The following is a 26,865-nucleotide window of genomic DNA, read 5'->3' as shown; positions in this document are numbered from 1 at the left end:
AATATAAAAATGGGTGAAAGAGACATATTATTTTATTTTGGTTTTGTGTAAAATAAATAAATAAAAATGTCAATCGTTTCCGATAACATACATCAATAAGAGAACGCTACTGGAAAATTCCATAAAGGATTCTTAATTAGTAAATGTAGAGTGTGAAAGATTTTTAATTTTTTTTTTGCTGTTTGGGGAATTGGACCCAACTTACTCATTTGCAAAACCACCCCCTTCAGCACTAAGCCATTAAAAGAGTTTGCTCTAATGTGTCCCATCACTTAGGCTAAAGAAAACGCGCTCAACCACTTTGCACCTTCTAAGACAATTGTTTCATTATTCAAGAGTTTTTAAATATGTCATATTCATTTTAGGCCTAGGAAACTTAAAGCCCTGAATGATATATATTATAGTTTTAATACAGAGGGTAACAGATAACTAATATACAGAATAATAAAAAAAATAAAAAACTGGATATACTTTCTACCTTTTAATATTGTCACATAAAATGAACTAGAAAAATATTGTGCCCACAATTTCACTATTTTTGAACCACCATATTTAATTTTACATTAGGATTTATTAAAACAGCAGTCAAAAGGTCAGCGAATGCAGATGCTACATGATTTTAGAATTATTACCATACTTCCCAAGTGTCCCTATTTAGGAGGGACAGTCCTCCTACTTTGGGCTCAAATCCCACTGTCACTCTTTCTATCCTAATGTCCCACTTTTCTAGGAGCTCCATATTGTTGGTGTGTCTGAGTATATCACAGAGCTTCACAGCAATAATACTCATAGAAATGTGTCTTTAAACTGCAATACATGTTTACAAATTAGTATGTGTAAATAAGATACATTGTTATTAGTAAATCACCTAGAATTTCTCAGAACAGCCTCCTCCATGGCTACACCCCCACTCACATCCCTAAAATTAAAGTGCCCCTCTGTTTATTTGAAATGTTGGGTAGTATGTTATTACTCAATTTAGTTCACATGGATTTACTACTATATCTTGGTTGAATGATGGTCCTTTAGATCCCCTGCTTAGAAGATGTTATGCTTCCTTCCCCCTAGATTAAAGGACCACTATAGTCACCCAGACCACTTTAGCTCAATGAAGTGGTCTGGGTGCCAGGTCCCCCAAGTTTTAACCCTTCAGATGTAAATATAGCATAGCTATGTTTACATTTGGGGTTAAACCAGCCTCTAGTGGCTGTCTCCCTGACAGCTGCTAGAGGCGCTTCTGCGACGCTGGATGCGAAAATCGCATTCAGCGTGCAGAACGTCCATAGGAAAGCATTGAGAAATTCTTTCCTATGGGTATTTTTAATGCGTGCGCGGCTCTGGACGCGCATACGCATGCGGCTCCAGTCAGGAGCGGACGTCGGAGATGGAGGAGAGGTAACCAGTGCTGGGTGCTGGATTAAAGTAAGTAGCTGAAGGGTTTTTTACCCCTTCAGCCCAGCGGGAGGGGGGCCTTGAGGGTGGGGGTGACCTAAGGGTTCTATAGTGTCAGGAAAACGAGTTTCTGTCCCTGACACTATAGTGAACCTTTAACAATATTTAAAGGCATTCCCTTTAATACCAGGTTTGTTATAAAGACTTTACTATCCCTTCAATAAGTGACTGTAGAAACTGTATAACTTCAGAAATGCATTTCCAGTTATGAATGTCATACACCTGACTTGCCCCTGATTTGTCAGGACTTTCCCAATTTTGTGCTCCCATGTCCCACAAAGAAGGGCTCAGGTGTTTTGTAAGTCATACAGTGACTACACATAAGCTATTAAAGAAACATTTGTAAGCCACCAATACATCATTTATCCTAATTTTACAGAAATGTCCCAATTTGTTGAATTTGAGACTGCACAGTTAGCATAGCTTGAAAAGCCAGACCCATCATTAGAACTGCTGGAATTATATTAGCTCTGATGTCCACAGAAAGCAGGATATAAATATTCCCTAACGCCATTAGATCGTTTTCTTTGTCCCATCAAAATTGCATTTATTTGTTTTATGAAATTACCAAAACTCCAATTTGGAGATGATGAAATTACGCAAAGCTGAATATGTAATTTCATCAAAGCTTTAGTTTAAAAGGAGAAAAAAATTAAGTGAACATTTTTTTAAAAACTGTTTAGGCCTCAAACACATACAAATCAATACGTTTCTACATTCGCTTCCATTTACTTTGCATTTTACCGTGGGACTCTGATGGATAGAAACAAATGAACTTTCCTGTATACATTTACCCTCAGTGTGACAAAAGGAAGAGTGTTTTCTTGTTTTTTGGCACTTATAAAAATACATCAGAGGAATATCCCCACCCAGCATTTAAAATAGGTTTAGCAGGCCTATAAATGGAGCAAGGAGTGTCAGTCAGTCAGCCTCACTTACAGACGTGAGGCTGACTGACTGACAGCACAAGGGTCTGTTTGTAAACCTTATGACAAAGCCAATACAAGGGTCTATTTATAAATCTTATGGGGGATTCAGTTTTGCTTAAACCCAGAACTGCCCGGGGAAAATTGGGGCTCACAATAAATGTCTTTCTCTGTATATGTCCTCCAACATTTCTTTCAATTTAGAGTGGACTTAGTTCAGGAGTTATTTTGTTTAGTGCGATTGGCTCCCAACGCATTTATCAACAATTTACTCTAGTGAGACTTTGTTTATTAAAATGGGCAGAGAAGTAGTTGGCTTTTCTCTGATATTAGGGAATATTCAGAGGTGAATGACTGCAAGAATTTTCATTAGGTCTCTTGTCAATAAACTCCAAAGCTTGATCATACACTTTCAGACACAAAATAAAAGCCAATCAACAAGTTTGCACATATGTAATAACTTTTTTATTCCAGCCACACATGTTGACGATCACATTTTATAATAACTTCCCACTATTATTTGTCGCCTGCTTTACTTGAATCAAATAGTGAAATGTTTTATCTATAAAACTGAGGGAACCTGGGATATTTGCCAATCTATTCTCTAATTGTACAATGTGTGTAATTTCTCAATTTCTAGTTTTTGCAACTTTTAAATACTGTATAATTTTCAGGATCTTTAGTTTTGCTTGAATTAACCAAAGTGCTGAGACAGCAGTTAACACGGAGAGGTGGGTGTTATCGGTTGGGGGGGGAATTATCCTGTCACCAAATGAATGCCTTTTACAGCCTGTCCGATGTCATCTTCATACATTTCGTTGCTTGAAGTTGTGCTAACACAAGCTGGTGAGAAAGAGAGCTGAAATGAATTAAAAGTGCATCAAGTGTAATTATCTTTGTGCTCCAATTATTCAGTTACTATGACATGCAATTAGATGCAAAACAATGGAGGCAGAACAAGGTGGCTTTAGGGTATATGACATCTTTTCAGAGAGGATTTTTTTTTCCAAATTGTAACCTATTCAGAACATACATTCTTTTTAATATACATTTCTGCTGTCAGTTTGGGTCACGACAACCTGGGAATGTGATAATCTCTTGCTACACCAAGCACCAATCCCCCTCCCTCTGCTGAGGGCTTATTAATCTATTGTAGAAAAATATGACATTTCAATTAAATATTTGCTATGAAAAATGTATGTGAAATTAGTTTAGACGTTCCTCTTTACAAAACAAATATCAGAGACTGACAATAATATCATTATGGTCAGGCGATTGCTTTGGGCTGCAAGGGGCCCTTATTTAATAGAAGTGATGGATTTAATGAAATACTAATAAATGCATCTCTTTGCTTGTGTTAGACAATACAGATTATAGGAATTGAACATCATGACAGTATATACCTTTGTCCTGTGGATTTTCACAAATTGTTTTATTTATGCATTGACGCCTAAATGATAGGACCACCTATACAAATATCAGAAATGTCAGAAATTGGCACTGCAGATATGTACATAATACATTTCCCATGATGCACAGTGATCCCTTAAGCTTGGGTATACATTTTATTACCTGATCAAAGGCCTTAAATATGGGGTATCTGTAAAGCATTTATTTGTTAGTTTAAAAATGTTAAAGGCCACATTGCATTATATGATAGCGTAATATTTCACTCTGCTGATAATATAACACTTAAAACACATATAGAAAATGTATAGATTAGCAGTTACATTAAAATGATACACTGTATTCAGTTCTGGATCTTGGCCACATGGAAGCCATGTTTGACTCCTATAGCTTACACAACAAATGGCGTTCCTACTCTGCACTTTGCTTTAAGTCATCCTTATAAGCCTGGCGAACCAATGAACTTCAGCAAAACAATGTAATGGGGGGGTAATGCGCATGTAATTCCCGTGACACGTAGCTAACATGGCGGCACTCACTGTCATGAGAAAGTGGATATCATACTTATGTGATTGTTCTACTGGCCTCCAAACACCACTTCATGGATTTATTGGGTTTACTATATGGTAAAATGAAGGGTTTGGTAAATTGCCAAGTCTACTTTAAAATAAAACCACAGAGCTTGCATAGGTAAATTGAATGATACATTAAAATAATGTATTATGTATTCTAAACCTATTCTACTTTTCATTACGTATACACTATACCAGGCATAGGCAACCTTCGGCACTCCAGATGTTTTGGACTACACCTCCCACGATGCTTTGCCAGCATTATGGGTGTAAGAGCATTATGGGGGATGTAGTTCACAATATCTGGAGTGCCGAAGGCTGCCTATCCCTGCAGAATACTGCGTGGCATGAAAACTAATCTACAAATGTGCAATTCTGACCCTGTTTTAGGGAACTGTATAACCCCACCATTCTGTCCTATCCTTTGAAACAAAAGTAAAATGTCCCTTGCAGATTTGAACAACATGTAGAAAAGAGAATTACTGGTAATTCTGTTTGTAAAAAAAGAACTTCCTCTCTCTGTTTTACTTGCATTTACATTTATGAGATGTTGGAGTACACGTGATATTTGAAGGGCCCACATACTGCATATACATTAAACATACACATACATACATCGATAATAGAGAAAAGCCTGCATTCAGCAAAATAACTGCACAGTGTAAACATTTTGTTTAGAAATTCCAGACTGGGGCTCTGCTGTAAGGCACCGTGGGAAAAATAAATTGTTATGTACAGTGCTTATGCGTGTGTATATAAAATGGATGGATATAGTATAATGCAGCTTAGTTCAAGCTAAAAGAATTTATTTAAATCCAGGACAGAAATGCTCATACTGTGATAAAATAAAGACTTTTGGATATACTGAAGCAACACAAAACTTAATATATTTTTGTTATAGTGAATTGCTAAGGACAGGAATGGCCAAAAAGTAGATCAATTACTATGTACAACTAAAATTCACAGGATGCTTTGCCAGCCTTTGGCCACCTCAGATTTAAGACGTATGTGAAATTTGAATGATAGAAAGAAGTGACTGTGTTTTTAGGACTGACCCACGATGACTTATGACTGGATGCTTGCTAGCCATCGCATGATGCATAGTCTATTTCAGCCGAAGTGCCACAGGTCAAGTATCTGTGGAATGCTAGAACAATGTCTATTGGAGAGCAATGATTAGCAGTGTTCCATTTTAATGTATAGCAAAATGCCAGAAGAAGCCTCCATGAGACATAGAAGGGTTAAAAAAAACTTTCGGCTAATGAATAACAGCTGCTGTATCATGCGCAAAACATCAGACATGCCTGTTCGGCACATTACCAGGGTCATGTAAAATACAAAAAGAAACAACAAGATACTGTACACATCTGGGACAACAATAACACATTCATGGAAAGAACAGAACGGTTATGATGGACACTAAAGATCAAGATAGTTCTTATCAGAATCAGTTGACTTGGCAAACAAAATGATGGAAATATTTCCAAGAGTCCTTGAAATATATTCTGTCGTCCAGACATTTAAATTGGTGTCAGAATACTTTGCTTAGTGAAAACTGACCTTCCTAACACGATATGAGTTTTGTTACATTTAGGCAACTGCAAAATTAAAGCTAAAATAACCGATTTGGAAAAATTTGTCAACTCAGCTAAATTTTCCAATGAATTCAGTTTTCAATCCACAATAATTTGGAATTTAGTAAAGAGAGCTTTAAGAAATAAGAAGGCATTCAAAGAAGGATTTGGAGGGATTTAGGAAAGGTGTGTGTGCGTGCGTGCGTGCGTGCGTGTGTGTGTGTGTGTCAAACTGGGACTTGTTATAGTATCCACATGTGTGTATCCAACAGGTTTTGCCTTGATGTTGGCAGAAGATAGTGTGTAGCTTTTTTGTTTATGTTTTGTTGACACACGTGTGTACCTTAGCAGGTGAACGAAAGGGAAATTGATTAGTAAACGTGTGTACGTGTGTTGTTGCACAGTAAAGTTATTTTCTTCTGGGGGAGGTATGTTTGTTAATGTTTCTCAGCCCCTCTGGGATTTCCCATAGGAACCATACCAGATGTTATCACAACTTCTGTTTTTTTTTCATGTTGCTTTCTAATTCCTTTGTGGTTCACGAGTTCCCTAGTTTACAACCCCAAAACATCATATTCCTTGCATCTGTTATAATAGCGCTCTTTTAACCCCTTTGTGAGCGACTAACAAGACTATTTACTAAACTGGGAATGTAGAGAACTAAAAATATTCAGCTGTTATAGCAAAACTAGAAACAAAAAAAAATCTAGCTATTTCTCCAGATCAGCTATTTTTATCAAAAATATGAAATTCAAATGGTCATTTCTCCATATTCCGCTTTAGTTAATCAGCTACAACTTAATATTTTGTGTAGAGCTAAAATGGATAAGCAAATTAAAATTTAGTAGATTGCAGTTTGATTTTCAGTCTTAATTTAGATTATTTATTTTAATAAACAATCCAGCAATGTCAAACAAATCTATAGGAGCCAGAAAGACTATACAATATGTTTGCATTAGGGGTGTATTCTTCTGATGGACCATACCAAAATATAGCACATTGTAAGGGGAGTTATCACTAAATCTCCTGTTGTCTCAATGGCAGTAATATTTATTTTATTGGAACCCTCCCTCCAGCAAGATCAAGTAGCATCGTTAATATAAAGAACACTCTTTGCTGTAGGGCTCATTCTAAAAAAAACTTTAAAAAAACAACCCACACACTTTTGATTCTTAAGAACAGACTATGAAAGATTTGGTGTTCTAATTAGCCTAAAGGACTTACTTTTTCTCGTTAAGTTGTTTTGTTAAATAATCTTACCCACTGGTTACAATGGGGTTAAACCTCTAAATCTAACTCAAAGTTTCATGTCAGTTGTCAAAAACAAATGACCATTACTTGCCACTGAGGAAAACATGACCAATATAGGGAAGTGATGACTCCTCGTTCTATATGAGAACCGAAAGGAATATTCTATAATGAAATATCCTGTTGTTTTGTTCTGTTTCTTGCATTTGACCAAACTTGTATATGATTCAGCTAGACTAAAATTCCTTTTAATTGCCAGTTTATGAGGAAGTCAATCTTTCCGAAGGTACAATACCCACATTGTCAGCCAAAAAACCCCAACACCTCACCACCGCATTTCAGTAATCTAATTAGCTCCCATACGCTAGTTTTGAAATTCAGCATTGACTTATTTTGTTTCCTAAGAAATCAAGTTCAAATTGTTTCTCTTTAGAGCTTTTTGGATAAAGGATATGTCAGTCAAGTCTTTACATAACAAGTTGTGACACCTGTTATCTCCGAGATACAGAGCTTGACAGTAGATAAGACCCCAAGTTGACTTGCCCAGCCTGGCCTCGTAGCTGTCAAGAAAAATACAGTCTGCTTCTGCTTATTATAAAAACAGAGATCATATCGAACAGTATTCTGCTTAACAAAATTATACACTCTCCATACTTATCCCGAATGTATCAAGTTTACTTTTCCATCGTGGCCTGATTTTGATGTTAATCATGCTGTATATCCTGATCACGTTATAAGAGGGACCAGAAATAACGAGCAGTTTACTTGGTATGAGCCTTCGTCTAAATGCCAGTAGATCATCATCTGTCAGTAGATATGTACAGATTTTTTTAGAACGCATAAATATGAATGTATCTATCTGAACGAGCACTCCTGACACCTTGTTTATGTGGTAGAAGAACAGGAACATTTGTTTAAAAACTTCAAGATCAACAAGGGCAGTTGATATATTAGAATCAGGCAGGCTACAGTTGTACGAGTGACAGTTACCAGCTATGATGTTTGCCTGTGAGTCACAAAATGTGAGAAACGCAGCCCTTATCCATAGTGAGATGCAGTTCACCCTTGTTATTTATAAAATAATCCAGATACAACCAATAGTCTAACATGTCTTCAGTAGAATTGTGGGGCACCATTTTTTTTTTGTTATCCACACAATTAAAGTACTATCTCACACAATTCATTATTCATGTTTGAGGCCTAAGGTATAAATTCTGAGGAATGGCCAAACTGTAAAAAAAAATCTTCAGGTCGCCATGTTTTTAATTGTGATTTTGCCCTAAAAGTTGAACTTTGCTTTGGATTACTAACAATCCACATGACTGTGCACTTGGGATCATTCCCTGGTGTCCCTATATGCGTGATATCAGGAAAAAACTCAGGACAGCTGGGCAGGAACCCTGGAATTGGACTAGTCCCACCAGATCCAGGGTGTTAGGAGGTATGCTAGGCTAGGTATGGGTGCAGTCTTGCTATTGCAGAGCATCATGGGAACTGTAGTTCCTCAAGAGCTGTGGAGCTACTGGACGGGGACGTACCAAGGTTTGGCAGCAATCTGAGTTAATTCTTCCATACACTCCTGTTTGTTTCATGAAAACTGCCCATTATTATACACTTTTAATAAATAGTGCCAGAAATTGTGAAAATTTAGCAGGGAGGCTCAGCAGTGGCTAAGAAAACACCTATCACAGACCTGGTTTGAATTACAAACCAAGGAACATTGAAACATAATTTTTCTGTTATTTTTGGCAGAGAGTAGGTATGCATCCAATTGTCCTGTATGTTTGGCTCCGAGCATCAACTTTCTAATATGTGTAGAATTCAGCAGGAAATAAAAGTGCAGAACGGCAGAACCTCCAGCGCTAGACTCACTCTCGGTGCTCTATGGTAAACAGCAGGAAGGAAATCTCTTATCACAGATAAACACTGTAACCTGTAATTTATACGGCATCTGGAATTCTAGAAGAATTTATCTCCAGATGAAGGTTGTTCTTTGATTATTCTATGCTTGTGTGCATCCCACAAAGCAGGCTTTTTGGGGGATTGTCCTTTTTCCTTTAGAAATATGGGTTTAACTAGTTGTACAGAAAATATTAATTATCCCTCTGAGAGATGGCTAGTTATAGAATGTATTCATTAAACATCAAAGTGCAGAGAAATTAAAACCAAATTGCAATTTTAAGTCTAAATAATCAAGCTGTAACTACAACTGAATTGTAAAATTTTGTCCAAATCAAATTATCTTTCCAAGATTTTCAATTCAGTTTTTAATTCACTACAGTCTGGAGTTTAGTAAAGACGCCTTTACTATGCATTGTTAATACCCCTTGTGATTGAACAGCTTGAGCTATTCCTCACTTTCAGTGTCTACGGAGAAGATACATTTATGAAAATACCCAAAATGAGACATTCCGATTGTGAGGAATATTCTATTGGAGTGTTCTTAGATATGTAGTTGGAACTTGGATACATGGATATTATGTCAGATTAAATGATTTTTCTACTCACTGGAAATAAGACATATAAAACATAAATGCCAGTTCTTCTGAGAATATTGTTACCAAAAAAATGCATCCAAAATTGGTTCTTATGTATCCTCTATTGCGGATGACTTCAGTGGAATCACTGTACACATTAAAGGATCACTATAGGTTCAGGAAAACAAACATGTATTCCTGACCCTATAGTGTTAAAACCACCATCTTGCCCCCCCTGGTCCCCTCATGCCTCCATAAATATAGTAAAAATCTTACTGTATTCAAGCCTGAAGCTGTAACTCTGCATGCTGTTAGACTCAGAAAATCAAGCAGTCTGCTGACATCATCAGAAATGGTAGCCTGATCCAATCACAATGCTTCCCCATAGGATTGGCTGAGACTGACAAGGAGGCAGATCAGGGGCAGAGCTGGCATGATTCAAACACAGCGCAGGCCAATCAGCATCTCCTCATAGAAATGAATGGAATCAATGAATCTCTATTAGGAAAGTTCAGTGTCTGCATGCAGAGGGAGGAGATACTGAATGTTTGGATGCATTTTAGGCAGCCATGACCCAGGAAGGATCTCTAACAGCCAGACAGTGTTTACAGCACAAAGCCTGCAGGTAATGATTCTACTCACCAGAACAAATTCAATAAGCTGTAGTGGTTCTGGTGACTATAGTGTCCCTTTAAGGTTACATGGAATCAATGCACATTGTTTGAGAAATCCTGGTCATTTCATCTACCAAAGCAAGATAATTGATGGGAAAAATGGCGGCCAATGGGGGCGAGTATTTTTAAATTCCAAGCTAACCTCATCTGGCCTTTTCCCTCAACTCTATTAAGGGCAAACTAGTATCTAGTTTGCAAGTATACATTTACAAGTGTGTTAACTATAGCATAAAATGTTTAATAAAGTATTTAATGTTTTTATTGAAAGCTATAAGGTAGCAAACCATCATTGTAATTATTAAAATGCTGTGTTTTGCAAACAGAAAACCGATCTTTGAATAAACCCTTTTTATAATAACTGCTTTATATATAACAGCTAATCAACAAAGAGGGTGTTTACTCATTTTGTGACTATAAAATCTATTTGCTTTAGTGCTGAATTTCCATTCAGTGAGCACCAAAATAAATCATATTTAATGGCACACAATGAAATGTTTTCATAGACTGGAATAACCCTCGGGCATGATAATATCCCATTGCACAGGCTACTTTTTCTTTGTAATTATTACCAGGCAGTGTACGGAGGGCATCCCATCAACATTAGTGGCTAATAAAAAGCATAGTTTTAGAATTGTACTGGACACGGAAGTAGTGATTTTTAACACATCTGGGAGCTATGGTTTTCTATAACCGTCCCAAATCTTCAATGGCTGTTTACTAACGTGGGAATTGTAGGAAGTAGCTAAACCGAAACACAGCTGAATTCGAGAATTTTTACTTTTCGTCTGTTTTGACCTTAAATTTGGAATTTAATTTGAGTGAATATCTCTGAATGGCTGGAAATGTAAAATTCACTTTCAGTTTACCAATGCATAAATATTTATCTACTAAACTAGAGGAGTGAGAAGAATTTAGCAAAATAATAACATGTTTATATATTTAGAAAATATTTTTTTCTGAGAAAAATAGAGTTTTATGCTACCTTGTGGTCATAGAGAAAGAAACCCTGGTATAGAACATTGTAGTGGTAGATATAGAAAACGTGATTATATTTTTATCTCCACCTAGACCTTATGAGAATTTTGTTTGTTTGTGTTTTTGTTTTTTCTCTTTTTGTAATAATTGCCTAATTGTATTATTTTTTTATCTTTACAGTAAGCTCGTGTGGTGGTCGTTTAAATGCCAAAGATGCTGGTTACATCACCTCCCCTGGATATCCGAATGACTACCCTTCTCATCAGAACTGCGAATGGGTCATCAGTGCACCAGAACCCAACCAGAAAATTGTTCTCAACTTCAATCCTCACTTTGAAATAGAAAAACATGATTGCAAGTAAGAGCATGTGTCCCCCTGCCGGTTTTCAAAAAATGTTTTTTTTTTTTTTTTTTATAATACAATTACAGATTGCAGCTCACAAGGGTTATCCAATAACTCTGAACATTCGCCGATTAAATCCAAATGAAAAAAGTGAGGCAAAAAATAGATGATCTGGGTAAATTCTCAAACTCAGCCATAGTCACATTGTGGCTATTTTTGTTTCAGATTTTCATTCAGATTTAATTGACTAAAATTCTGAGTTTAGCAGATCACCTGTCGGTGATGTTAACGGGAAATTCGAGGTACCTAATATGCCATAATAAATTCGAGATACCAGATGCCAGATACCACATCAATGATGCCAAATGCATGTTTCTGTTTAAAACACCCTGGTTTCCCAGCTTTAAGTTTTATTTGAGAGACAAAGTAGCAGAAATAGACAGAGTAGACACTTCCCATAAACCCGTGCTGAACAGAGATTTATGGGACATGTCATTCTTTTGTTTCTATATTGAAAGCATAAAAGAACAGAACTTTTTTCATGAGACAATAACAACTAACCATGAATATACATTTTAAAATTCATCTGCCAATATGATCTCTTTGACGTCCTGTTACCCAGTTATAGCAGCAATTCATACACATTTTACTTCTGTTATACGCATATAATCGAGATGTGTGCAATATTGTAGTCAAAAAAGAGAAATAAATAATGTAAATCGCTCTGGTTATAAGAAACAGAGAGAGAGGAGACAGGCAGAGGGGTGCTTGGAGGGTTTATTTAAAAACATGAGACAATTACAGATTCCAAGCGTACCCACTGTGTTCTGCATAAATTGCTATGCGGGATCATTAACAAAACAAACAACTGATTGCAACTTAATTTCCCCCCCAAATTCTAAACAATAGCAATGTATCGAATTTTAACATACTTTCTATTGTCAATTGAAATCCTATTTGCTGGAGGCCAGCTGCAGGATTTAAAAGGGTTAACACATTTAGCAAGCAATTCCAAGTAAGGTTCATTTTCTCTGTTGATCCACAAGTTATTTACCCAGATCTTAACAGAAGATAATGCCAGAGTCTTGTCTGATTTCAGTGTCTGGCATGGCCCACATGATGTCATTACCCTATAGATTAAACAGAAGCCTTGTTTGACCCGCTGGATTGAGGTTTCTTGAATCCCAGCACTAAGCTATTGATTAGTATTGATCTCTCATGCACACTGGAGACCTCCAAGCCCAGGACCAGAATGTCGATCCCACTACACAGAAAACACTATTTATAAAGCATGTGCATTTTTCCAATCCCCAATACACAGATGGAGTCATCATGCAATGTCCACCACTCTCAAAGCTCCAGTGGGGTATCAGACCTGCAGATCATATTAACCCGTGCATGTACTGGCTAAATAAAACCGCAGTTCTGTGTCTTACAATGTCAATCTGCAATACAATACTTTAACTATTTCTAGGTACAGGAAAAGCAAGATCACGCAAGTATTTCTGACAGCAATTAAATAAAACCAAGGTTTACATTCAATATGACATATGACAGGGTAACCTAACCCCTCAAAGGCCATGCCACTCCCGGCTACCAGACCATCAGCGGAGATGCCACTGTCGGGGGTCTTTGCAAATTCCCCAGACAGTGACAGAGCTGCATTCATGAAGCAGTTTGGGTTTATAGATCATGCCCCTGCAGTCTCACTGCTCAATTCTCTGATATTAGGTGCTAAATAACGTTTTTTTTCTGTTTATGCAGTCCTAGCCACACCTCCTGCTCTGGTAATTCAACATTAATCACAGACAGGAGTATCCCTCAGGCTCTAGAAGGCTATTTACAGAGCAGGAGATTGGAAATTCTAGATAAAACAGACTGTGCCATACAGGAACCTAGAGTGTCTGGGTTCTTTTACAGGAAGTGTTTAGGAAGGCTGTGCAAGTCACATGTAGGGAGGTGTGGCTAGGGTTGTATAAACAAAGTGGTTTAGCTCCTAAATAGCAGATAATTGAGCAGTGACTACAGGGGCATGATCTATACACCAAAACTGATTCATTAAGCTAAAGTAGTTTTGGTGACTATAGTATCCCATTCACAACGGATGGCCTGTATAGAAATTGTAATTCTATATAAGCAGGAAGCAGGGCATCCCATACTGGCTTTTATGTCTTTAGGGACCATTTTGTGATGTGGACATGAAATATCATGGTCGTTACCGGGTTAATGTTTTGCAATGTGCCGTGCAGCTGTCTTAATCTTCACCATGCCTACTATGAACCAGAGGGTATGCAAATTCGTTTTTTTTTCTTGATCACCCCTTAGGTAGTGAAAGGGTTAAATAGGCTGTTGTGGGGCACGACAACTACTATTTCAGATCAAACTGTGTTCACAGCAGCCACTTAAAGCTTCTCCGGAATCGAGGGGTGAATTTTCAGTGTCTTCTATAAATGAGTTCTCATGTTAGAATATCCTTAAGTCATAAATAATTGAAGTCATGACCCACATATGCCAGTTTGTATCTGTACAATTTGCTGAAATGCAAAGGCCCCAGTTTTCTAAACAGCAACGAAACGTCCTGAGTTATACGGCTCATTGAAAGGATTTTGAAGGAAGTTGATGCACATTTAAAGTTTAACAAAGCTGTGACGTGTTGTGAGTTTGTAACTGAGAAGCAAAGTAGAAACCAAAATAACAGAGCAGTATAAACAAATCTCTAGCTTGACATTGCTCTTTCGGTCTAAATTAGAGATGTCAAAATATTGTCCTCCAGATGTTAAAAATGGACACTAGGCTTTGTAACCACTTCATTTCAATCATGTGGTTATAGTGTCTGGAGTCCTCTGGCAGTGTTCCACCATTCAATGTTAAAACGCTTTTAATGGTTACAGTATCCACAATCTCACTTTAACTTCAACTCCCATAATCCTCTGTCATTATTATGTTTACAAAGCATTAAGCCAGTTGCAATCGAGGTATGTGTGTCTTTAAAATAAATGTTTGAAATGCACAATTCACAAAGCTGCTCTCAGAACAAAAAAAAAAAAAACAACATCCTGAAAGTACAAGTGGTATTTTAACATGATGCTGATGTAGATGGTGCTAAATGGCTTTCAGAATTAATTAGCAAGTGTTGCTGCAGAAAAGTGTTAAAGTCAGAAAATCCATATTGTAAAGAGAGGATCATCTAATTTCTGCACAGTTCTTCAACTCAACATGAAAATTAAATTGTAAGATCAGATTGTGCTTCGTTATGGCTGTTAACCCCTTTCATAAGCATAGCTTGCTTCCATTCCTACATTTAAAAAAAAAAAAAAAAAAAGTTTTTTTGGTTCTACCCATCGGCTGGGCATAAGAGTTATGATCGAAAGCATCTGGAGTGGTTCTTGACTCTTTATGGTCCTGGTGTTTGTGAACCCACCTGCCATTTCCGATTGATCAATTGATCAGTGTAGTTGAAATCCCATGACAGTTGTAATTCTAAATTTGGATATTAAAAGTTAAATGAAAAATGAAAAAAAAAAAAACCAGAAACTCTTAAAGAGAACTAGTCATAGAGTGCAAGCTCATTTGAGCATGGTCCTCATCTACCTATTGTCACTGTGTAATTGTCTCATGTATTGTAAATCCCCCCACCCCCTTTTATAATATTGTAAAACACTTCAGAATTAGTTAGCGCTATATAAATACCAATAATAATAATAATAATTGAACCATATATGTATATCCTAGGCTAGTAAGAGGCTAATCTTTGAAACGTCTGTCACTTACATGGGTCTCCAGGGCACCGGTGGACTGGCCTCCTCTTCAGAAATCACTTATGGGGAATTTTCCACTTCCGCATCAGTGACCTCCATTCCGCCCATGCTTAGATGGAATTATTTGGCTGAGTGCACCTGCCGACACTCTCAACGAATTAGTTCACTCCAACAGGGACAAAATTGATGAACTTGAAATATCTGTCTGTATCTTAATATCTATCAGAGAAGAGGGCGGCTAGACTGGAGACCCCAAGGGGACCCAGGGAAAGTGTCAAACTGTTCAAAAATGGTCTGACTCTTAAATAGTGGCAGTACTAGGGGGCTAGGAGCACAATTACCATCACAGTGTGCTGTAGTGGTTATGGTTCCTAGATGCTGTGCTAGCAACAAAGGGATCAAACTCAGATCATAACAGAATGGTTTTTTTTTTTTGGTTTTTTTTTTAAACAACAGTTACCATGCACCTTGTGTTTCTCCTGGAAGTCCTTAGCCAAATTATGACTTATGGCTTGAATGCGAAGTAAAGTATTTAATTAACAGGGTTATTCACTAAAGTAAGAATACAAAATTAATTTAAAGTGAATTTCAAATTTGAGGCCAAAGTAGCTGAACTTGTCATAGCTGACTTTACTCTCAATTTGAAATTCACTTTGAATCTCCCTATAGCGAATTATCATGTAAAAGTTTGGCACGCCTAAAATTAGAAAATGTTTTGGGTAATAGAATTCCCCCCTTTTAAATCAAATGGTAATTACCAAGGCCCATCTAATAATAATACTGGATAGTTCACTATTATTCAAGCAGGGGATTTCTCCATGTCAATTGTGACAAAATTAATGTGATTTTCAAATAAATTCAACTGAGAAATATAGATAATTCCATAAGAAAGGCTCTGAAATATGACAGCACTTTATCAATGAAAATGATTGGTCCAGGTGACCTTGCGTCAAAACTCCAGAGATTTAATTTCAGTTCAAAAAATTCTCAGGTGAATTATTTGCCCCATAATTGCACTCCCATTACATATTCACCTTTCCACTGCCGTCACAGGCAGCGCAATGCACCAATGTGTGAAATATGGGAAATTCTAAGTGAATTTCTAAATTTAGACCAATATAGCCAAATTGTTCTAATTCAGCTACTTTGGCCTAAAATTGTAAAACTAAATTTTAATTCAATTTACTATCCTGACAATTAGCAGTTTAGTGGATAAGCCTGGCAGAGCAGATTGTATTTAAGTTCATGGATTCTATGTAAAAATGCATTTGTCCTCTAAAAATAATACCTAAAATGTCATTACTATTAGTATATTTTAGGCCACGGAAAAATCCCTTTTTTTTTTTTTTTTTTTTTTTTTCTGTGCACTTGTCACACGAGGATCCCAGAGTTCCAAAGCATTTTTCATCATCTCACATTCTTGACAGGCAGTCAGAGAAGAACACTGACACCATCAGAGGATGATGGTCTTATATCTCACAAGTCTCTGCAACAATTGTAGTTCAAGACTACAATTAACCAGAATCCACTGGGGGTTACAGTTTGACAGGGAGTCGGGTTGGCGGTGCAGTGCTAGCGCAGCAATGAGGAGCGAATTGACCTTTCCTGCATATTTATGGCAAGTCAGTGTCTGACACTGGGGATTTGTAGCTCACGTTTTTTCTAAATTACACTTTGCTTTTAGAGAAATCTGCAGGGCTGTGTGTTATCTAAACATCATATACTTATCCTGTTTCACGGTGCAGTCATTGCATTCTGCATTATCTAAATATCCATCAATCTTTTCTTATAAAATGCATTTACCCATCTCATTATCAAGGTAGCAGCACAATACCATCACTTCTGGTATCCACTTTTTATACCTACCTGTGTATGTGTGATAACACAAGAACGTCATACAAACGAACACCGTGGGATTTATTTGCTTAAAGGGACACTATAGTCACCAGAACTACTACAGCTTAATGTAGTTGTTCTGGTGTCTAAAGCCTGTCCCTGCAAGCTTTTCAATGTAAACACTGGATTTTCAGAAAAAAGGCAGTGTTTACATTGCTGCCTAGTAACACCTCTAGTGGCCGTCACTCAGATGGCCACTAGAGGCTCTTCCTATCTCTGTGATGCACATTATGCAGCACCTACATTCAGCTTCTCCTTGCTCTACATGGAGACACTGAATGCTCACCGTGGAGATGCAATGATTCACTGCATCTCTATCAGGAGATGCCGATTGGCACACCCAGCGTTTTGTCACACATGCACAATAGCCTCTCAATGCTTTACTATGGGAAAGCACTGGATTGGCTGAGATAATCAAGATTGATAATCTCAGGCAAGTAGGTGGGGTCAGTCACGGCGAGATTGGAACGGTGATGGAGAAAAGGTAAGTTTAACATCTTTTTACTGCAATCTGAGGGGGGGGCCAGGGAACCTAAATATTTACTCCAGTACTATAGTGTTAGGAATAGATGTTTGTATTTCTAACACTGTGTTCCTTAAACTAGAAATTGTGAAGAATTCACAATGGAATTTGAATTTGTAGGCCACAATAGCTGACCTGGAAAGTTATCTGGGCCGTAAAATCTTTCAACCACCACTAGGTTGGCTTAAAATTTACGCTTCCCTTGTCAATTCTCCACATTTTGTGAATTAGTGAATACAACTCATAAGGGTACCAAGAACCAGGCAGCTGGATTCTATTTAAAATGTTATTGGAAAAGATTATGAGTTCTGTTATTTAAACCCCCCAATACCTGATCTCCATGGAGGGTGGTCGACGAGGAAGTGGACATTGTTTGAGTCAGCGAACATTCTATTTCAGAGCTTTAATGTGTCAAAGCCCTCCCTCCTATTCTCTGCACACCCTCACTCTTTCATTGTGAAGACTTTTAATAAAGTGTCGTAGGAAGTAATTGATTCCTTACAGGCAGAAAATTCTCCTGCCTTGAGGGTCATTGAGGCTGAACAGAAAGCAATGGAACTTTGGAATTACCTGTAAACATGCCTTGCTGGGATGACAGGCCATAGTAAGTCACATCTTGAGAAAGAGAGACAGACAGACAGCACAATAAGAGGAAGAAAAGAATAAATCAGAAGATAAAACCAAGAAGCGCCCAACTGTGATGGTTCTATTGTTCAGAAATATGTATTCATCTCTTTACCTATTTTTTTTTTTAATATACCCACTGTGACTTTTATTATTTCATTTATTTGGCATTTTTTATTTTTTAGTAACCTAAAGGGAAAAAAACGGTCTTAAAAAAGGAGATTAAATTGAAAAAAATAAGTATTCGGAGACAGATCTTTGAAGAAGATAATCTGTTAAATTCAAGTGATATTTCAAAGTGGAGTGTTAGATGTAGAAGTGCATATAAACAGACATAAGGGAGCATAAAACAAAAGACGATTCACGCCCGGAATGGTATTTGGGCTAGGTTCAGCCCTAATCTGACCAAATAATTCTAGCCTTTTGATGATGTAACCTGTACATCTCTTTGAGATTCTCTTTAAGCTATTACCGGTACTTATTATCCTACTGCCCGCTGACTGTAATTTTTCAATTCTCAAAATCTGCCTGCCAGTATGCCCCACTCCTGCCTGCCAGTATGCTCTACTCCTGCTTGCCAGTGTCAATCCGTTTTACTTATGAATTTCACTTGTATTTTTTTAGTTGCAGAGTGTAAGGGGCAATGCACATACTCACTACGGGTTCTCCAAACCAGAAGTACCAACTCCCAATCAACCCAACTGGAGCTTATGCATATCTTTGGGCATGCCCAATGGTTTCTTCTTAACAGGCAGTCTTTTATTTGGAGTTTAGAGGAAAAGACAATATTTCGGCACTAGGACAAAGGCACAGGATAGTCCCGAAACGTTGTCTTTTCCTCTGAACTCCAAATAAAAGACTGCCTGTTAATAAGAAACCATTAGGTGTTCCCAGATGTATTTATACAGCGCCAGCAAATTCCGTAGCACTGTACAATGGGATCAGACCGTATCACTCCTACCTTTCACTTATAGCATTCAGTGCAATCATTCGGATTCATTCCTGACATCCTCAATTTGTCTATTGGCTTCCTGGCACTCTTTTTTTTCAGTTTGCCCCTGTGCCCAATTTTGCCTCCTCTTGACACTTACAGTGTTATTTACTAATATGAGGATTCAAGGAGAATTCCAAATTCACAGTCAAAGTAGTTGAACCAGAAAAAAATCCTCTAAGACAGCCATGCTTTCAGTTTGGCTACTCTGGTCTTAAATTTAAAATTCTTTTTAAAATCATTCTAAATTTTCACTTCAGTAAGTAACCCTGTTAGAGTAGACCTTTACTCGTGGCTGCCAAAATTCATCACTTTCACTCATCCTCAATATGTCACGGTGTTTCCTGTTACACCCAGTACTTTCTCTTTTTCCTATTCTACTTCATTCCAACCAACCACTCTCATACCCTTCCAATTTCTTTCATTTTTTTTTAACCAACATATATCCCTGTAAGAATGATCTAATATATGAATACACTAGGCTATTTCCAACTCTGAATTCTCCATTTTCTCTTGCTAGTAAAATTTAGTGGCCCTTTTCCTTTTTTAATCATCTTTTTGGAAGATTTAAGGCCCTTTGCTTTGAAGTAGGAGAATATTCCAAAAGTGGTGTTTTGGATTAAAAACTGTAATTAAACTCCAGTTTAAGCATATTTATAGACATGATTTTAGGTCAGAAATAAGCTTTAATTAAAGTGTATAATGTCTGAATGACAGCTTGCAGAAAACCCCAAATTAAACACAGGCTTCATTCCGTGAGCGGCTGACAGCGGGTACGAATTATTTCTTTTGTTGGTCCATATATAACAATTAAGGGAAATATTTCAGAATGACATCAGTGTAGAATGTCTCGATTGGAGAATACTGTGCTTGTGATACACAAAATCTAAAGCCAATGTGGTTCTCAGTATGATAACAAGCAGTCATCTCTGTAATATAACAGTTAAATAACGCACTGCCATGATAGCTATTTATCCACTGATAGGATCATTTCTACATTATAACTTGTCATGTGCAATGTGTTTCAGTAAGAAGTTTCTCTCTCTTTATCTCTCCTTCTCCCTGTCTCTGGTTGAAGCTGATAAGAAATAATAGGACAGAGTCAAAGAATAGGAAATACTGTCGGTTTGTACTTCTGGGACTTTACTGAAGCTGAAATTTATGAAAAGAGGCAAAGCTAAATATAGCCGTATAGAGCTGCGTAGGATTGTGTGTATATGCTACATAGAGTTAGCAGTATTGGATACTGCCTTTGATGTAGGTATATCTCTTGGAGGTCCTCAGCTTCCCTCAACTAGAATTTACCTTTAATGCCTGGTCTGTTAGATCATTTGGTACTCCAACTCCTGTGGACTTCCATACACATGTTGCTCAACCAGTGATCCAGAATTGAAACGCTGAAGTCTGATGGAATTAGGATTTTAAATTACATTTAAGTGCTTCAATTAAAGAAAGTGGCACGTCTCACAGAGACTAATTGGTCAAGTCTGGCTGAATCCCGAGGTCCAGGTTGCTATTTGATACAGATACTTAAATCCGGCTAATGTGATGAAATACTAAGTATAGATCATTATATTACAATATAACAATTTCTGACTTCCAAAAAATGAAGCCGTAAATACATTTAATACATTCAGTGATGGGCTTCACTTCCTGGGCATTGATGTATTTGTCGATGGTGGTCTTTGTCGATGTAATGCCATGTGATGTACATGCCAAAGGCAAGTTCTCCTCTATAGCAGAGTCTAAATAACAAAACAGTGTGGAATAGAATCTGTCACAGTTGTTAAAATTAATATATATAGTAGTGTAGATTGGATTAGCCGTATGAGTCCAGTAGACAAGATGCCAAAATACCAGAGTATTGCAGTATGCAATTATACATTTTTTTTTTTATTGGACTAACATAACATTTCAACACCAGAAATGAAGGACTTAATGTAGACTCTGGCTTTGTCACACAATACCAAATCTTTTTATAAACACACATCTTATTGTATTTTATAGTTATTTTTCAATATTCTCGTTTCACCTTTATTGGTTCAATTTTCTATACATACATATATGTAGCTATATACTTACATGCCCTGCTCTGCTGTTTTCTTGTTTTTTTCTATTTTTTTTTCTTTTTAACTAGCTTATTGACTCTCCTCTGTTTATTTACTTTTTTTTTTTGGCTATTCTCAGCCAACCTGAACCTTTCACTTTCAGACATATTTTCTGCCATTTATGGAATTGCTGGACACATACATTAGTCAATGCTTATGGCAGCACCTATGGGAAATTGATTTTTTCCACAGCTGAGCAGAAACATAGATGTGTGAAATGATTAATTTGATGGAATCACATGCGGTACTCTGAGTACCTTATACATTACAGTTCATTGTAGTGGGTACCGTGCCATCAGTCTTGGGGTGCCTTCCCCCATTTTTCTATCAAACCATTTTTGGCCATTTTCGAATTGGTCCCTCTGATATAAATTTATTTGCACCATAGTAAAAAAACATGCTTGGATTTTCCCTTATTTTTGTCTTATAGCCAGACCAAGCCCTGATCTAACATAATTTTTTTACGCAGTGATTCACTGTACTTGGAATCAAAGTTTCTTGGCAGTCACATGCTGTACTGAATAATGTGATACAATAAAAAAAACTGAAACATCTAAAACAAAAACACAGACAGACTGGAAATATATGTCCGGCTTGGTTTTTATGAGTAAACTCATTTCTTAGGCTTGCAAGTGTACATTTTTTTTTGGTGTGCAAAATATTATTTTAATATGATCCCAAACCATAACATTCTGTTAAAGAAATGCAAATAAATGAACACACATGCATAAACGCATGCACACATACAGATGTGTGTGAGTGTGTGTGTGTGTGTATGTATATATATATATATATATATATGTATATGTAAAAACTCTTGTATATGTGAATGCATATTTACACACACGTATATTTTATATTTGTATATATAAAATATTTACACACACACACAGATACATGTGTCTGTGTGCTCTTTGTAAACCGCAAAATAACATTTACGAGAGCAATAGCCTGATGCACGGTGGATCTTAACATCTTCTTTTAATGCCTGAGGCACGAATACAAATGGAGAGAAGTATATTCCCACACTGTTTGAGCTGTCTAGCAGATCACTCATCTTCTAGGAGATTACTTGGGAGATAGCTGCTGAGTGAAGGGAACCCACAGACTGGCAAGACACACAGAGCTCTGTCATCGGCAATACTTCTGCAGTCACGTATCCAAACCCAGGCAGAGGAGCAATCCAGCCGCTTCCTGCGTGTACGGTCTCCCGTAGCCCACCCCTACTGATGAAGGGATGAGCAGTTGTCTTACATGGCACTGCCATTGTAAACAAACAGGACAAAATGTCTGGGATTGATTGAGGAAGAAATAGAACAACGTGTCAAAGTGCTACTCTCATCAGCTCTGGAGTTCCTGGAGAGATAGTTATGCTTTTAATTGATTATCTTTATGCAATAGCATTGCTTGGTTGTTATTGGCTACACAGTGGATTTAACCCCGATGGCGCCAGTCAAAAGATCAAGTTGTGTCATTCGCAAAATCGCATAGAGCATCAGTGAATCTGATCTACAGTATTTAAAGTACTGGCAGTGGCAGGGTTATTCACTAACATGGAGATTGTCTTGTATTCCAAGTGAATCCCAATTTTAGGCGACCCTGGCATCTGATAACATCTACCAAGTCAGTTATGTCTTGATTCCAGCTATATTGGCCTAAAATTTTAATTTTCACTTTAAAATACCCTGACTTTACAATTCTGAGCATCAGACAAATTAGCAAGTGAGTGATTAAATAGGTCTGTGTACTAAACTTACATTTCCTTTTTAAGGTACGAAGGGAATTTCAGATTTACCATAGATACATTTCAGAATGTATGTATATACAGAAAATGACTGTTATGCATCATGTGCATGTCTCAAGTTAGACTTTGAAGGGTCCTTCTTGGGCATAGAAACTCAGAAAATCATGTTTCCACAATTATCCCAGAGTTCCAAGCTAGACATGCAAATGAGCATAGACAGACATTGTTTTTCAGGCATTGTTTGAAACACAGTAATGGACTAAATTCACTAAACCATGAATTGTAATTACTGGAAGACATAATTTAACAAAACAAGACATAACAAGTCTCCCAAACAACTATATTGACAATTTGACAAGTTCTCTTAGCTAACATTTACACTTTATTGAGTTTCCTTTTGAATACATAGTATCATATCAAACCAACTCATTTCTGAATACTGTCCACAAGAACAATTATTTAGTAATTTGGTTGTGCTAACTGTGTAAATAAGGCACTAAAGTAACTTTGGTCAAAGCTCATTGTGTGTGCGTGCTAGGCACAGCTGATTTTATCTAAAATAGTCTTTTTTTTCCCCAACTATCCTGGAACACCGAAAGGTTGACTTAAATAAAAAGCCTTGACAGAGTCACGACTAATTCACAGTAAGCCTAGTAAAGAGCAGCTCAGAAATTAGGTGTAGTTATTTTGTAGTAGATATGCCCAGATAGAGAAAATATCAATGTTGAGAAACTCTCTGTACACCTTTCTCCGGAGTGCACCCTTGGGGTAGAAAGGCTTCATTACCTTAGGAAGTTTTGCTCTATTCCATTTATGCCAACATCTCTTCTCAAACCTAAAATGACCTCTTATTCGTTCCCTTCAAGCACACAAAATGTATCTGTCATAAAGGGAATGTTATTAGTTAGGATGAAGAGTTGCTACAAAATGCTCGATGATAAAAGGAAAGGCGTCCAGGCGCATATCAAAGACAAAAACGCAGCAGTTTGTTGAGCTTTTTCCGGCATCACTTCCAACACGACAAGCAATGTAAAACACATGGCTGTAGAAGAAAGCTAAGTGAATGCTTCCAGAATTTCATTCTGTCCTAAACTCTCGCAAACTCCTTGTGGTAAAAATGTATAAAAATTGCAGTTATTAATAGGAGCTAGCAATTTATTTTTTTCACCCGAGGCAAATAAAACACTGAGTGTAGCCTATCGCTTGTGATCACATGTGACTTTCGTCCAGGAAATCTTTGAATGAAGGAATGTGTGGTCTGATTTGCAGTTTGTTGCTCAATTTCTTGGACTAACACACAAACTAGCTTGTAGGGAATATCTACGGTTATTAATGCTGTGGTCTTTACTTTTTTGTTGTTGAAGATGACTTTTCAAAAGCTTTGGTGTCTTGGTATATTACCCAAGGCATTCTGGGAGCTTGGCATTGCGAAAAGTGATCTGAGCGTCTAATCCTTGTGGTATCTTAAAATTTCACTCAAGGCAACCCGGGAATGTGGGGAGGAAATTTTATTTTCATGCACGGATATGTGGTTATTTTATGTTTTTACTCAATGTATTTTGGGACTCATAAAGAGTCTTTTATTGTGGAACATATATTTGCACATTTATTTCAGAGTGTTAATGTAAAAAAAAAACAAATTGAAGAGAAATCAAGAAATACAAATATTTGCCAAGGTATACTGTTCTCCAATTCATTGTTTGTGTGTAATCTTTAGGGACAATCTCTCTATAAATATGACTCCATTACACATGGCCCACTACCCCCTTCCCACACATAAGTGCAACAGATTCTAATTTCACTATCATGGTAAAATTGTTTACATTTAAGGCCCGAGTAGCCAAACTGAAAGCATAGCTATTATTCCTTAAAAATTTAATTCACTTTGAATTCTCACTTTAGGGCAGGCTTTTACAAACTCCGGCCCTCCAGATGTAGCTGAACTACAACTCCCATGATTCTATAAATGAAATAGGCTGAGAATCATGGGAGTTGTAGTTCAGCAACATCTGGAGGTGCCGGAGTTTGGGGAAGCCTGCTTTAGGGAATATGTAGGTTTAAAAACATTAAATCTCCTATTGTCAGCAAACACCACAGGGCATGATTTATTTACAAATCACTTATGTGACTCTTCTGTATTAACCAACATTTTATTTGCGTGGACTCAGTACAACTGTAGAGGTGTTAAATCCAGGCCGAAGGTTCTTTTTTTTTTTTAACAATGTTATTGACAGTGTTTAATACTTTTTCTAGGTATGACTTCATTGAAATCCGTGATGGAGACAGCGAAAATGCAGAGTTGCTGGGGAAACATTGTGGAAGTATAGCTCCCTCCACCATCACTTCATCGGGCTCGCACATCTACATCCGGTTTATTTCTGACTACGCTCGTCAGGGGGCTGGCTTCTCGCTACGATATGAGATCTACAAAACAGGTCAGTTCAATAGGGCAATAGAGCGTTCGTGGATGTCGTAGATAGGCGAGCGCTGGTCAGTAGGCCAAGGAAAGTTTTTATTTTGTCAGTAGGCACTGCCACTGCTTATACATTGCCACAAAAACAAAGTTAATAAGGCAATCCATTTCATTATAACATTCTGAATCACATTCTAACAAGATGTGTTGTAGTGATGATTCTTTTCGAGTTGACTTGTCCTTAGTTGGTCAACTTGTTTGTTAACTTGGCTTCCAGGTATACTCTTTAGTGAGACTGATACCCTTTGAGACTATGGTGATCAGTTGATAGGAACAAATAAAGATCTATTCATTATACTGAGTTCTGTGGTGAAGTGACCACTATTTAGGCAAAATTGTTGAATTTGTGGATTAATACAGTTTGACAATTTCAGCCTAAAATCTCAAAATCCCTCATCTGTTCTCTGCAATTTTAGATTTCGTTAATAGTCTTATTTTTATTTCCTTTATAAATTTTTTCCTTAGGCAAGGCACATTTCTCTCGCCAATGATCGAAGATTAGATTGTAAGCTTAATGGCAGACAAATTTACAGGACTTGAACTAAAATATTGTATTTTGCATAAATAATAAGGAATATAGTACATAATATTTTTTTATTTCAAGAAAAAAAGATCCTGTATTTAAAAAAAAAAAAAAAAGTGTTTTAATGCATTAATAGTCTTTCCACAGGAACAAACATTCATAAAAGTACCATTAATTTAGTCTTTGGTGGAAGATCAAACCACATGCATTTTATTAGAAAACAATGCGATTTTAAAATACTCTTGCTAGATCCCAATTTATCTGTCTAACCAATGCATCACTTTGTAAAAAGTATATTTCCCTGCTAACTGGAATTGCTATTACTCTTTTTTTTGAAAGACCTCTTTGATTTAAATAGATGTGCATGCTGAATCAATATCCGTTTATGACTTCTAATGCTAGTTTGCGAGACAGTCTTAAATAAGCCTGCAGCTGATCAGCTGAGTGTTAGATCAAAGATCTCAGATCTTTGTAAATCATTAGGATATTTCACTTTATAGTTTTTCCAATCAGATGATGATCTTAATGATGCATTGAAGTCAAGGGCAAAAGTGTTGAGTTTTACAATCCGAGACCC

The 26,865-nt window shown here is 37.0% G+C and overlaps 1 protein-coding gene across 2 annotated transcripts in view; it reads left to right on the top strand.

Moving 5' to 3' along the window:
- NRP2 (neuropilin 2) overlaps positions 1–26,865 on the top strand; it is a 120,664-nt gene that overhangs the window by 18,139 nt on the left and 75,660 nt on the right. For both annotated transcript variants that reach the window (XM_063429804.1, XM_063429805.1), the window contains exons 2-3: positions 11,486–11,663; positions 25,546–25,727. In XM_063429804.1, coding sequence (XP_063285874.1) covers positions 11,486–11,663; positions 25,546–25,727 — 360 coding nt within the window. The remainder of the gene's footprint in view (positions 1–11,485; positions 11,664–25,545; positions 25,728–26,865) is intronic.

The sequence above is a fragment of the Pelobates fuscus genome, chromosome 8 (genome assembly GCF_036172605.1).
Source record: "Pelobates fuscus isolate aPelFus1 chromosome 8, aPelFus1.pri, whole genome shotgun sequence".
NCBI classification, from domain to species: Eukaryota; Metazoa; Chordata; class Amphibia; order Anura; family Pelobatidae; genus Pelobates; species Pelobates fuscus.
This window is presented reverse-complemented; position numbering and strand designations above follow the sequence as displayed.